General features: G+C 42.6%; 1 protein-coding gene across 1 annotated transcript in view; it reads left to right on the top strand.

The window, feature by feature from the left end:
* The window catches only part of LOC128635694 (oocyte zinc finger protein XlCOF6.1), a 120,100-nt gene extending 109,327 nt beyond the window's left edge, over positions 1-10,773 (top strand). Inside the window, exon 3 of the mRNA XM_053688821.1 lies at positions 8,529-10,773. Coding sequence (XP_053544796.1) covers positions 8,529-9,430 — 902 coding nt within the window. The 3' untranslated portion in view covers positions 9,431-10,773. The remainder of the gene's footprint in view (positions 1-8,528) is intronic.
* The last annotated feature ends 4,899 nt before the right edge of the window (positions 10,774-15,672 follow it).

Genomic DNA, 15,672 nt, shown 5'->3' with positions numbered 1-15,672 from the left:
GTTTTTCTCGCCATTAAATGGACTTTATAAAGATACCATTATTTTCATCATATCTTATTACTTACTAATTTTTTTTTATAAAATATGAGGAAAAAATAGAAATAAACACACTTTCTTTTTAAAGACATGATGAGTCCACGGATTTCATCCTTGTGGGATTACGCCTCCTGGTCAGCAGGAGGAGACAAAGAGCACCACAGCAGAGCTGTTATATAGCTCCTCCCTTCCCTCCCACTCCAGTCATTCTCTTTGCCTACGTTAGTGATAGGAAGAGGTAAAGTGAGGTGTTAGATTAGATTCTTCAATCAAGAGTTTATTATTTTCAAAGTAGTGCCAGAGTGTGCTGCTTTTTCCTAGGGTGTAGCCGTAGTCCTTATCAATCTTTACAGAAGAGCTTTTGGTGGCTTTAAAGCAATGGGAACTGGTGGGACATAATTCTCACTGCGCCTCCCATATTTTCTGCTGCCCTTATCCTGATGGCCTAAGCAAACTCTAACTCAGGCTCTATCATTGCCACAGGGCTATAGAACGGAGAGGACCTCTTACACCTGATGGACTGTCCTGCTGTCGGACAGCATTGAGGTAAGTGCAGACTTTTTATTCTGGGAATAAAACTCAGAAGAAAGCAGGCACTTCAATCTGACTTTATATCAGGCTAATGAAGCATTTGACTTGGGACTTGACTCTCTCTGATTATGGAAGGTATTTTCCGTGACAGCGCAATGTACAGGCACTGGGGCAGGGAGAAAGCTGTATAAGAGTTTACATTTTATTTATTTCCAGCGATCGGGCTGTGTAGTTGTTAACGCCCACGAAGGGCGGGGCCGACATTTTGCGCGCTTGGTATTGTCGCTGCGCAGTTTTACAGACAGTCTGGTATCCGGAGGAGGTTCCGGTTTATCTGTGCGGGTCATTGTCTATCAGGCTAGCAGGACAGAAACGTCTCTCCTTTGCTCTGGAACCACATGGTTTAACCGAACAAGCAGTTGTTAGCGCTTCTGAGATTTGTTTTTTTCTACACCAGGAATTGCAGCGAGACTGGTCGACAGGTAGGCGCCTCAGCAGAGCTGCTGAGGCGTAGAGGTGTTTGAGTGTTTTTCATAACGCTTTTATTTTAACAGGAACATAGCTTGCAGTTAAATTAAGGCATAGTTCCCTGTTATTCTATCAAATTTCATAAGTATTTTATTTCAGTCTAATTTCCATTTTGCAACAGTAATAAAGTTCAGTTTAAAATTTAAAGGGCCAGTAAAAAAAAAAAAATTGTACAATCCTAAGATGAATTTAGAGTCTGTTCAAGATGCTACTTGCACCATATGTTTGGATGCCAATGTGGAACCGCCAGTTACTTTTTGTCCCTCATGTATTGAGAGGGTTTTAAACTGTAGAGAAAAGATTTTTCATGATCAATATTTATCAAAGGCGAATGCTTCTCAGGTGTCTAATGATGAGATGCAGAGTATGCCGCAGCTTTCTCCTTAAACGCCCACACAAGCAGTGCCCTGTACTTCTGTTTCTTCTGCAGTTACATTAAGAGACATTGCTGAGGTTTTGTCCTCTACACTTTCAGATGAGTTATCTGCCTTTCCTATTTTTCAAGGCAAACGTAAAAGGAAGGATAACTATGAGGTCAATGAAGTTTCTGATGCTATGGTAGCAATCTCGGACGTACCCTCCCAGGGATCTGAGATGGAGGGTAGGGAGGTTCTATTGGAAGGTGAGATTTCAGACTCAGAGAGTTCCTTACCTTTGATTGATTCAGAAGTTTTTTCTTTCAAGTTTAAACTAGAACACCTCCGCCTGTTACTCAGGGAGGTTTTAGTGACTTTGGACGACTGTGATTCCACGGTAGTGGTCGTTCCTAAGAAATTGAGTAAGTTAGACAGATACTTAGATGTTCCTTCTTACTCAGATGTTTTTCCAGTTACCAAGCGGACTTCGGAAATTATTACTAAGGAATGGGAGAGACCAGATATTCCCTTCTTTCCTATTTTCAAGAAAATGTTCCCTATAGCTGACCGTGACGCTGTTAGGGAGCCTTAGCAAACGGTTCCTAAGGTGGAGGGGGCTATTTCCACCTTGGCCAAACGAACTACTATTCCTATTGAGTATAGTTGTGCTTTAAGGGATCCCATGGATAAGAAGTTGGAGGGTCTACTGAAAAGATCTATGTTCACCAGGGTTTGCTATTGCAACCGGCTGCGTGCATTGTTAGTCACCAGTGCGGCAGCTTATTGGTTTGACGATCTTGCGGAGTCTCTTAAAACTGAGACTTCTTTAGAAGAAATCCAGGATCGGATTAAAGCTCTGAAGTTAGCCAATTCTTTTATTACAGATGCTTCTCTGCAAATTACTAAATTGGCCGCTAAGAGTTCAGGTTTTTCCATCTTAGCCCTCAGAGCCTTATGGTTGAAGCCTTGGTCTGCGGACGTATCATCCAAGTCTAAGCTTCTGGCAATTCCTTACAAGGGAAAGACCCTGTTTGGACCTGGCTTGAAGGAAATTATCTTTGACATCACAGGAGGCAAGGGTCATCTCCTCCCTCAGGATAAAAGAACCAAGCAGAAAGGTCGACAGGAATTTTTGTTCCTTTCGAAATTTCAAGGGAAACTCTCTTCTTCCTCTAAACAGGAAGGAAACTATTCGCAATCCAAGTCTACTTGGAGACCCAACTAATCGTGGAACAAGGGGTAAACAATCCAAGAAACCGGCTGCTGATTCCAAGTCAGCATGAAGGGTTTGCCCCCGATCAGGGAGCGGATCTGGTAGGGGGCAGACTTTCCTTCTTCATTCAAGCTTGGGTGTGAGATGTTTAGGATCCCTGGGCTATAGAAATAGTGTCTTAGGGATACAAACTGGAGTTCAGAAATTCTTCCCCCCCAAGGAAGATTTCTTCTTTCAAGATTATCTGCAGACCAGATAAAAAGAGAGGCGTTCATACATTGTGTAAGAGACCTCTCTTCCATGGGAGTAATTTGTCCCATTCTGATGCAGGAACAGGGACAGGGTTTTTATTCAAATCTGTTTGTAGTTCCCAAAAAGGAGGGAACCTTCAGACCTATCTTAGACCTCAAGAGTCTAAACAAGTTTCTCAGAGTTCCATCTTTCAAGATGGAAACTATTCGTACCATTCTTCCATTGATCCAGGAAGGTCAATTTATGACGACAGTGGATCTAAAGGATGCGTATCTTCATGTTACTATAAACAGAGATCATCACAAGTTCCTGAGGTTTGCCTTTCTAGACAAACATTTTCTGTTCGTGGTTCTTCCTTTCGGTCTGGCCACGGCACCCAGAATTTTCACAAAGGTTCTGGGGTCTCTGCTGGCAGTTCTAAGACCGCGGGGCATTGCGGTGGCGCCTTATCTGGATGATATTCTAATCCAGGCGTCATCTTATCAGCAAACAAGGTCCCATACCTACATGGTGCTATCCTTCCTGAGAACTCACGGGTGGAAGGTAAATCTGGAAAAGAGTTAGTTAATTCCGCAGACAAGGGTACCCTTCTTGGGAACTCTAATTGACTCTATATCCATGAGAATTTTTCTGACAGAGGTCAGAAAGTCAAGGATTCTGAATACATGTCAAGCCCTTCAGTCCACTCCTCAGCCGTCAGTGGCTCAGTGCATGGAGGTAATGGCGGCAATGGACATCATACCGTTTGCTCGGTTTCACCTCAGGCCTCTGCAGTTAAGCATGCTCAGACAGTGGAATGGAGATTATACGGATTTGTCTCCTTGAATAACCCTAGAACAGGAGACGAGGGACTCTCTTCAATGGTGGTTGTCTCTGGATCATCTATCCCAGGGGACGTGCTTTCGCAGACCTTAATGGGTGATTGTGACAACGGACGCCAGCCTTTTAGGATGGGGAGCAGTCTGGGGCTCTTTAAAGGCTCAGGGAGTATGGACTCAGGCAGAGTCTCTCCTTGCCATCAACATCTTAGAGCTGAGGGCGATCTTCAATGCTCTTCGGGCCTGGCCTCAGTTGGCTTCGGCTCAATTCATCAGATTCCAGTCGGACAATATAACGACAGTGGCTTACATCAGTCATCAGGGAGGAACGAGGAGTTCCTTAGCGATGACCGAAGTAGCCAAGATAATCCAGTGGGCGGAGGCCCATTCTTGCCATCTACAACTAACAAGTAATTGTAAATAGACTTACAAATAGGAATAGGTAACTTAAATCTGTGAGGAAAAATTCCACCGACTGAGCCCTTTCTAAGTCAGAGCTAAATTTATTTTTAATTAGAAAAAATGTTTTTCTGTCCATTCATGCACTAAACTTTATTAAGAAAATATATTTATCCACACATACATTTAGCAAGAGCTAAGATTTAAAAACACTGCACCTAAGTTGAGCTAAGATTATTGAATTATTCTGAAATCAGCATCAGAGGTATCTGCAGCAAAATTATAAATATAGGCTAAGCCCTTACAATCCGAGGGCTAGTTTAAATTTTAAGTTTTACCAAGTTTATAAAGCTGCAATTTATCGGACCAACAAAGGTGAGCAAGTTAAAAAAGGGAAAGACAAAGCTTATCCCAGAGGACCCCTGACGTACGTTTCACAAAAAACGCTTCCTCCAAATCTTAGCTCTTGCTAAATGTATGTGTGGATAAATATATTTTCTTAATAAAGTTTAGTGCATGAATGGACAGAAAAACATTTTTTCTAATTAAAAATAAATTTAGCTCTGACTTAGAAAGGGCTCAGTCGGTGGAATTTTTCCTCACAGATTTAAGTTACCTATTCCTATTTGTAAGTCTATTTACAATTACTTGTTAGTTGTACTTTGCTTTTAACTATAAATCTGTGACAGGAGGTATTAGCGGTTAGGAGACTATATAAACTCAAATTGGGCTATTTGCCTTTAACCACTAACCTCTTGTATATAGTATACTTTGCCCTACCCCCACCTATTCTTACTTTAAACCATTCTTGCCATCTGTCAGCGATCCACATCCCAGGGGTGGAAAACTGGGAGGCGGATTTTCTGAGCAGGCAGACCTTTCATCCGGGAGAGTGGGAACTCCATCCGGAAATGTTTTCCAATCTGATTCTCAAATGGGGTCGGCCGGAGTTGGTTCTCATGGTATCTCGTCAGAATGCCAAGCTCCCGAGATACAGATCCAGGGATCCAAAAGGTCGAGTTGATAGATGCCTTGGCAGTTCCTTGGTGCTTCAACCTAGCATATCTATTCCCCCCGTTTGCTCTTCTTCCCCGGGTTATTGCTCGAATCAAACAGGAGAAGGCATCAGTGATCCTCATCGCTCCTGCGTGGCCTCACAGGGTTTGGTATGCCGATCTGGTGGACATGTCATCCCTGCCACCTTGGACACTTCCATTGAGGAAGGACCTTCTCATTCAGGGACCCTTCCTTCACCCGAATCTAGTTTCTCTGAAGCTGACTGCTTGGAGATTGAACGTTTAATCCTATCCAAGCGAGGTTTCTCTGATTCGGTCTTAGATACCTTAATTCAGGCGCGTAAGCCTGTAACTAGGAAGATTTACCATAAGATATGGCGTAAATATCTTTATTGGTGTGAATCCAAGGGCTACTCATGGAGTAGAGTTAGGATTCCCAGGATTTTGTCTTTTCTCCAAGAAGGATTGGAGAAGGGTTTATCAGCGAGTTCCCTAAAGGGTCAGATCTCTGCTTTATCTATTTTGTTACACAAGCAGATGTTCAATCCTTTTGTCAGGCTTTGATTATAATCAGGCCTGTGTTTAAACCAATTGCTCCTCCATGGAGTTTGAATTTAGTTCTTAAAGTTCTTCAAGGGGTTGGAGCCTATGCATTCCATAGATATTAAGTTGTTATCTTGGAAAGTTTTATTTCTTGTTGCCATTTCTTTTGCTCGAAGAGTGTCTGAGCTTTAGGCATTACAATATAATTCACCTTACCTTATTTTTCATTCGCATAAGGTGGTGTTGCGTACTAAACTTGGTTTTCTTCCTAAGGTTGTTTCAGACAAGAACATTAATCAAGAGATTGTTGTTCCTTCCTTGTGTCCTAATCCTTCTTCTCAGAAGGAACGTCTTCTGCACAATTTTTACGTAGTCTGTGCTTTAAAATTTTACTTACAAGCGACTAAGGACTTCGTCAATCGTCTTCTCTGTTTGTCATTTTTTCTGGAAAACGTAAGGGTCAGAAAGCTACGGCTACCTCTCTTTTTGGCTGAAGAGTATCATCCGTTTTGCATATGAGACTGCTGGACAGCAGCCTCCTGATAGAGTTACGGCTCATTCCACCAGGGCTGTTGCTTCCTCATGGGCATTCAAAAATGATGCTTCAGTTGAACAGATTTGCAAGGCTGCAACTTGGTCCTCTCTTCACACTTTTTCTAAATTTTACGAATTTGATATCTTTGCTTCGGCTGAGGCTGTTTTTGGGAGAAAGGTTCTTCAAGCAGTGGTGCCTTCCGTTTAGGTTCCCTGTCTTGTCCCTCCCTTATCATCCGTGTACTCTAGCTTTGGTATTGTATCCCACAAGTAAGGATGAAATCCGTGAACTTATCGTGTCTTTAAAAAGAAAAGAAAATGTATGCTTACCTGATAAATTAGTTTTTTAGACATGATGAGTCCACGGCCCGCCCTGTTCTATGAGACAGGTTATTAATTTTTTTGGAAACTTCAGACACCTCTGCACCTTGGCTTTTCCTTTCTCTTCCTAACTTCGGTCGAATGACTGGAGTGGGAGGGAAGGGAGGAGCTATATAACAGCTCTGCTGTGGTGCTTTTTGCCGCCTCCTGCTGACCAGGAGGCGTAATCCCACAAGTAAGGATGAAATCCGTGGACTCATCATGTCTAAAAAGAAACAAATTTATCAGGTAAGCATAAATTTTTGTTTTTTCTAACTTTGACCCCCAAAATCTGTTACTCATCTACAACCACCAAAAAACACCCATGCTAAATAATTTCTAAATTTTGTCCTGAGTTTAGAAATACCCTATTTCTTTCATGTAATTGGCAAGAGTCCATTAACTAGTGACGTATGGGATATACAATCCTACCAGGAGGGGCAAAGTTTCCCAAACCTCAAAATGCAATAGGGCAATAAATACAAGTAGCACTTTGCTATTTCCAAACCATTTTTATTTTTTATTTTGGTATATTTCATGCCACCATTTCACCACCAAATGCGATCAAATAAGAAAAAATCGTTATTTTTTCACAAACTTTAGATTTCTCACTGAAATTATTTACAAACAACTTGTGCAATTATGGCATAAATGGTTGTAAATGCTTCTCTGGGATCCCCTTTGTTCAGAAATAGCAGACATTTATGGCTTTGGCGTTGCTTTTTGGTAGTTAGAAGGCCGCTAAATGCTGCTGCGCACCACACCTGTATTATGCCCAGGAGTGAAGGGGTTAATTAGCTTGGATGGTTAATTTTAGCTTTAGTGTAGAGACCAGCGTCCCACTTGACAAATCCCACCCCTTGATCCCTCCCTGACCACTCTCTTCCCTCCCCCACCTCACTTATTGTTGCGCCATCTTTAGTACTGGCAGAAAGTCTGCCAGTATAAAAATAAAAAGGTGTATTTTTTTTTTTATTATTATATATTTTCTACAGTGTAGGATCCACCCTTACCACCCAACCTCCCTGGCCCCACCCAAACAGCTCTCTAACCCTCCCCCCACTTACAATTTGCCACCATTTTGGGTACTGGCAGCTGTCTGCCAGTAACCACTTTGCAAAAAATTTGGGCTTTTTTATTTTTAGTTATTCCCGCTTTTTCTGTAGTGTTGCTGCCCCCCTCAATACCCTCCCCCTCCCTGATCCCTTTCCCAACATTATTTCCCGCCTCCTCCCACCACCCTCTCCCACCACCCTCTCCCACCACTTCATTTGTGGACATGTGTGCAGATTTTCCGTGCGCACACAAGCACGCACCCGCCTCCTGCGTGCACCCGCAAGTGATTTCACACTGCTGGCCGGTGTGGCTCTCTCTGTATCGGTGTGTAAAAAAGGTATTGTATTGCAGTGATGCCTCAATATCAGGTCACATGATAGCTCGTCACAGCTCTGTGTCACCTGACATCACAGGTCACATGATAGCTCCTCACAGCTCTGTGTCACCTGACATCACAGGTCACATTATTGGTACTTACAAATTTCAGTGTCACCTGATCACAGGTCACATGATGACTCCTCACAGCTCAGTGTCACCTGACAACACAGGTCACATTATTGGTACTCACAAAGCTCTGTGTCACCTGATATCACAGGTCACATGATGGCTCCCCACCAATCCTTGCTTCTACCTATTGTGCACTAGGTGTATAATCTTCAGTAAAACTGATTTTCACAGTCTGGGATTTTTATGAAAACAAAACCAGTAAGTTTGTGGGTTTAGCGCATTTATTATTGCTATACATCATCTAAGAGCACCATGGTGCATGCCCTACACACCAGTGACCCGTGATTAATAATACGTTGTGCCAACTCTTGTATAAATGCTGTGGGTAAGTGCCCACTTAATTATTATAAGTCCTAATTACATTTCTTTCTTTTAACAGATGAACTACTGCACTTGAATATGGGTGATAGACCATGTAATGCAGCAATGTGCAAGAAGAAATGCAGCAAAGAAAAATCACAAGTAAATCTCACTAAAACGCACACAAAAGAAGACAATCACGCTAAAAAGAAAGTGTTTGAATGTTCTTATTGTGATCAAACACGTTATTCATTAAAAGCCCTTCGTAACCATGAGAGAGTCCATAAGGTCAAGAAAAAGAGTGCATCATGCTCTGAATGTGGGAAATCGTTCTCTAAACCAAATTATCTTAAGATCCATATGAAAATTCACACTGCAGAAAAACCGTTTTCTTGTGCCGTGTGCGGGAGAACTTTTTTATGGAAAGCTGGTTTTGATAATCATCAGCGAACTCATACAGATAAAAAACCATCTGTACCTTGCCTGGAGTGTGGGAAATGTTTTTTTACCAGACCTCACATGTTAAGGCATCTGGAAACTCATATAGGTGACAAACGATTTGCTTGTTCTGAATGTGGGAAACATTTTCTTAGAAAGGAAAACCTGTTACAGCACTACTTATTTCACACTGGAGAAAGACCCTTTAACTGTTCTACGTGTGGCAAAAGTTTTAACAATCGCTCACATATGGTCGCCCATCAGAGAGGTCACACATCAGAGAAACAAACGTACACATGCCCTGAATGTGGATTGGTTTGTTCCGGCAAACCAAACCTTATTGTCCATATGAGAATTCACACCGGGGAAAGGCCTTATTCGTGCTCAGACTGCGGCAAATCCTTCCGCCAGCTGCAACAATATAAAGTACATCAGAGAACTCACACCGGAGAGAAGCCTCATGCATGTTCTCTTTGCGGGAGATGTTTTAGCCGACAACATCATGTTGTAAGGCATATGAAGACTAAACACAAGAACGATTAGCCCAATCATAAAGATGCCGATTTCATTGTGGTGCGAGCCAGAGTAATTCATATAATATTGTGTATCACATTAATCACAATCTATCTTCTGAATCAAAGAGATTTCCAGCTGGAGCACAGTGTTGCACCATATGGTAGTCACTCATTGGGCATTTGTGGAATATTCATTGCTCTATGATATTCTATGAGCAACTTTTCTTGTTTTATATTTGCTAACACACAAATGAATACAACTTGTTTTATATTCGCTAATATACACAAATGAATACAACTTGTTTTATATTCGCTAATATACACAAATGAATACAACTTGTTTTATATTCGCTAATACACACAAATGAATACAACTTTTCTTGTTTTATATACGCTAACAGACACAAATGAATACAACTTTTCTTGTTTTATATTAGCTAATACGCACAAATGAATACAACTTGTTTTATATTAGCTAATTCACACAAATGAATACAACTTTTCTTGTTTTATATTAGCTAATACACACAAATGAATACAACTTTTCTTGTTTTATATTCGCTAACACACACAAATGAATACAACTTTTCTTGTTTTATATTCGCTAACAGACACAAATGAATACAACTTGTTTTATATTCGCTAACACACACAAATGAATACAACTTGTTTTATATTCGCTAACACACACAAATGAATACGTTTCTTGTTTTATATTCGCTAACACACACAAATGAATACAACTTTTCAAGTGTATTTGTACTAGTACATTTTATAGTTAACTAATTGCTGATTTATCCCAGTGTGTTTGTTGTTTGATACCCTAATACGGCAGGTTCACAGTTGTCTGCTGAGGATCAGGGTATGCAAGATATTGCCTCTCCTTTGGTTGTTGCTAAGAATAAACCACTCTTTGCACTGGAGATATAGGTCAATGAGTTATAAAACTGGGCCAGTAAAAAAGAAGATGAACCTACATATAGATTACAATTAGTGGCGGGTTTTATTAGTGACCGTTATAAGCCAGAAGAGATGATTCCGAGTAAGACAGTAGGTAGAGTTTAGCCTTATTATAGTAAAAAACACATGAATGGACAGCAAGACCATTACTATGAATTCTATCACACACACACTTCATAGAAATAAAATGACTTGCAGACCAAAGCCCTACTGTGTTTCTCACCGCTTATACTGTTTGTTTTTTAGTGAAACATATTTATCTCAGAGCATCAGTTCTCAAACTATGCAGTATTTACTTTATATGAGCATAAGTGCCAGACCTACTTTACTATGATTGTTATTGTTTTCACCTTGATTTATTTTATATGGTGTCTGCTTTAAAGGTCAAAAATAAAATGAGTTCTTTCTTAATCATTAAGAGTTTTATTGTTTACATAAAGTTAAAACACAACACATGGTAAGGTCACATTGGAGCAAATGCTGCTATTGGCCAGTTGTCTGCTAATAAATATACATAACGTGCTATTCATATTACCATGAATATAAGTGCTAGGTGCTTGTGCTACAGCCATTTAGTCATGTATTTTCTACTTTTATAATACTGATATGATGCAGTGTGTAATGGAGCTTCAGTCCTCAATACACGGGTGAATGTGGCAGTATCTCTGCTAGGGGGGGTCTCCCTTCCTCTGTTCAGACCCTGGGACAGCACCCAAATAAGTTTGCCACCAGAGTCAAGCCAGCGGCTGTATTTCCCTTAGCTGGACTGGTCTGAGTGGGCTTCCAGACAGGTAACTAACCCTCTGCCTGTGCCACTCCTCCTTCCAGACCACTTGGGTCAAGTCAGCGACTGTATCTCCCCTAGCTCCAAGGCAGGTATTGGTCCCCTCTGCCCCTTTTAGGCAGTTATTGGTCCCCTCTGCCCCTTCTAGGCAGGTATTGGTTCCCTCTGCCTTTAATAGGCAGGCATTAGTCCCTCTGCCCTGCTTCCAGGTAGGTGACTGCTTTGCCTACACTGTCTTTAAAAAGACACTTGGGGCTCACTGGCTCATCTCTTTGCTTACAGGTCCACAGACTCTGTAGGAGGTCTTAATTACAGGGAAAAGTGCAACCAGAAACCAGGGCCCTAAAGCTCTGTCACTGGAATCATTGAATGAGTCAGGCAAGACCAACTGTTTCCGAAGGAATTACTCACTTTGCTTTATTTAACTCAGGACTAGCGTCTAAGACCACACCAGTAAACTTCCAAAAAAACATATAGACAACAATATAATAATAAAATATAACTTTACAAAAGGAAGGAGGATTCAGGAGGTTATAAACAGTAAAAGTAATAGCCATCTATTTGTTTTGTCACCCAATGCAAAATATTATCAAATGCATCCTTTCCTACTTAATATGAGGAGAATCCACGGCTTCATTCATTACTTTTGGGAAATACAGAACCTGGCCACCAGGTGGAGGCAAAGACACCCCAGTCAAAGGCTTAAATACCTCACCCACTTCCCTCATATCCCAGTCATTCTGCCAAAGGAACAAGGAACAGTAGGAGAAATATCAGGGTATAAAAGGTGCCAAAAGAATATGTGGACTCTCCTCATACAGAAGGATGGCAGGAGGATGGCAGAGAAGTGTCAGAAGATTAGTAGTTCCTTATGGAGGGTAGTACTCTTCATAATGGGACTGGAGTTTTAAGTAGTCTTGTCAGCCTCTCAGTGAGAGCTTTGAATTTTAGGGTCTGGAGATGCAGGGAGAGTCTTTCTGCAAACTCATCCAGACTCGTATTAACAACTCCTAAGCAATCAGTGTTGACGAGTTTCACTGCCTGCTTCTATCACTCAAGTCCATGTCAGGAGCGATGCTACAAACTATCAAACTTGAGAGACTATGTGTGTTCCACGGCGGAGATTCCGGTAAGATCGTTTCATTGTTATACTCATATGATAACGCAAGAAGACAGGGTCACAGTGTGACTCCTTTTATATGTAGGGAATCCAGGGTTAATATCTCCGGAAGGGGATTATTGAACAGGGGAGATTTGTCACATAATTTACTTTATTATGTTTTATGCTGCGACATGTGTGAGATGAGGCTCAGCCAGATGTTTGAACTTTTTTTATTTGCTGCGCGGACTATTAGGTTTGGCACGCTTTTTCTTGTAAAAGGGGCAGTCCTGCATGGCGTACCAGGTGACCAGGTGTGGTCACACTGTCTTTCCTCTCCCTGACTGTGCAGTTTACAGGAGACTAAGCGGTTTCTCTGTGGGGCCTGGGTCATAGGAGGTGGTAAATGCCCCAGCCATTGGGGGTATAAAGGTGCCATTTTATCTTTTTCTATAGTCCATCTTACAAGCACAAGCTATGGAGGACTCGGGTAAAGAGGGAGTACCCTCTAATGTATCAAAGTCTAATACCTGTTTTTATTGTGAGGAGGCTACGGTATACCTGCCTGCTCAATTATGTTCCACATGCCTTGATAAGGTTATTATATCTAAGAAAACCAAAATGTTTAGTAGCACTGAGCCATCCACCTCTGAGGAGTCTCCGTCCTGTTTGGTACGTTCCCTGCATTCATCTCCTACTACACATGCAGCTTCCCATTGCACTGCAAATCCTTCGGGAGGAGCCCTCTTACTGCCAGACTTTACTGAACAGCTACAAACGGCAGTGTCTGCGACCTTCAGTGCTTTACCTCGCCCTGCTAAGCGCAAGCGAAAGGTTAAATATTGCTATCCTTCCCAAGGGTCATCTACCAACTTGTTGGAGTTATCCGATTCAAGATTATCCACTGATGACGACACCTCTGGCACTTCAGAGGATGCTCTTTCTGGGTCGGAATCTGCTGCCTCTAAGCCTCCAGCTGCGGAGGAACCAGACTTTAGGTTTAGGATCGACTATTTTAGAGGTTCCAGAACCTAAGGAACCTTCTTTCCCTAAACTAGGTAAGGTCTATGAGAACAAGGTGGTGCCACAGACTTTCCCGGTTCCCGTAAAGATGGGGAATATTATTAAGAATGAATGGGAGAGACTCTGTTCTTTTTTTCCCCCTTCTACTTCCTTTAAGAAATTGTTCCCAGTCCAGGACTCTCAATTGGAGTTGAGGGGTTCCGTCCCTAAGGTGGATGGCGCTATCTCCACGCTGGCTAAGCGCACTACTATCCCGCTTGAGGATTGTTCATCGTTTAAGGAGCCCATGGATAAGAAACTAGAAACTCTGAAAGATGTTTCCGCACACGGGATATTTGTTTCAACCGGCAGCTGCGGTGGCTGGAGCCGCTAGCTATTGGTGCGACTCTTTATCTGATATGATCAAGGTGGAAGGTCCCCTTGACACAATCCAGGAGAAAATTAAGGCCTTGAGGGTAGCTAATTTTTTATCTGTGATGCAAATAGGGGGACGTGCAAGATGGGTTCTGGAAGTCATCGCTCAGGGATACAGGATAGGTTTCAAAACTCATCCACCCAGAGGCAGATTCCTTTTGTCAAACCTGTCTTCAAGACCAGAAAAGCGAGAGACCTTTCTAGGGTGTGTGAGGTATCTCTCCTCCCTGGGAGTAATTGTACCGGTACCTCTAGCAGACAGAGGTCTGGGATACTACTCAAATCTTTTTGTGGTCCCAAAGAAGGAGGGAACTTTTTGCCGAATTCTGGAACTGAAGTGCTTAAACAAGTTCCTGTCGGTCCCATCGTTCAAGATGGAGACGATAAGGTACATTCTGCCCTTAGTTCAAGAGGGACAGTTCATGACTACGATAGACTTGAAGGATGCTTACCTTCATGTTCCAATACACAAGGATCACTTCAAGTTCTTAAGATTCACGTTTCTGGACCAGCACTTCCAGTTTGTAGCACTTCCATTTGGTCTAGCTACTGCCCCAAGAGTCTTTACAAAGGTTCTGGGGGCTTTGCTCACAGTGGCGAGATCCAGATTTATAGCAGTACCGCCATACCTGGACGACGACATGGCTCAGGCTCCATCCTGTTGGCTAGCAGAGGACCATTTAAGAGCTCTTCTGCTTCTTCTTCAATCTCATGGATGGAAGATAAACTTAGAAAAGAGTTCTCTGGTTCCCAGTACCACAGTGGAATTCCTGGGTACAATAATAGATTCCATATCCATGAGGATATTTTATTACAGACCAGAGACGTTGCAAACTTACTTCCAATTGCCTTGCCCTACAGACTTCCTTAAGGCCCTCTGTGGCCCGGTGTATGGAGGTAATTGGGCTCATGGTGTCCAGCATAGACATTGTCCAATTCTCCAGATTACATCTTAGACCTCTTCAGCTGTGCATGATGAGTCAGTGGAATGGTGACCACTCGGATCTGTCACAACAGATTTCTCTTGGTGGCTCTGTCCAGATCACCAAGGGACATCCTTCTTGAGACCATCCTGGGAGATTGTGACTACGGACGCAAGTCTATCAGGATGGAGAACTGTTTGAGGTGCCTGGATGGCACAGGGCCTGTGGACTCGAGAGGAATCTCTCCTCCCGATCAACATTTTGGAACATCGAGCGATCTTCAATGCACTGAAGGCTTGGTCTCTTCTGGGTTCGTCCCAGTTTATCAGATTCCAATCAGACAACATAACCTTGGTGGCTTACATCAACCATCAGGGGGAATGAGGAGCTCCCTAGCAATAAGGGAAGTATCTCGGATTCTGGAATGGGCGGAGGCCCACAACTGCTCGCTCTCAGCGATCCACATTCTGGGTGTGGACAACTGGGAAGCAGATTTTCTCAGCAGACAATCGTTTCATCCGGGGGAATAGTCTCTCCATCCCGAAGGTGTTTGCGGAGATTTGCAAAGGATGGGGGACGCCAGAGATAGATCTCATGGCGTCCCGACTCAATACCAAGCTACCCAGATACATGTTGCTGTCCAGGGATTCTCAGGCAGAGCTGACAGATGCATTAGCAGTGCCTTGGAGGTTCAGTCTAGTTTACATTTTTACACTGTTACCACTTCTTCCTTGTGTAGTGGCCTGCATCAAGCAGGAGCAAGCTTTGGCAATTCTAATTGCTCCATCGTGGCCACGAAGGATGTGGTTCGTGGACCTGGTGGGGATGTCTTCATCTCCTCCATGAAGGTTACCTTGTCGCAGGGATCTGCTGGAACAGGGTCCTTTTGTTCTTCAGAATCTAGACTCTCTTATCCTGACTGCATGGAGATTGAACACTTAGTCCTAGCCAAGAGAGGTTTTTCTGAGAGAGTGATTGATACTCTCATTCAAGCTAGAAAGCCAGTCACGCGTTGCATCTATCATAAGGTGTAGAGGACCTACTTATTCTGGTGTGAAGAGCGTGGA

The sequence above is a fragment of the Bombina bombina genome, chromosome 7, assembly GCF_027579735.1.
Source record: "Bombina bombina isolate aBomBom1 chromosome 7, aBomBom1.pri, whole genome shotgun sequence".
Classification (NCBI taxonomy): Eukaryota; Metazoa; Chordata; class Amphibia; order Anura; family Bombinatoridae; genus Bombina; species Bombina bombina.
The sequence above is the reverse complement of the archived record's forward strand: the minus strand, read 5'-3'. Positions and strand labels throughout refer to the sequence as shown.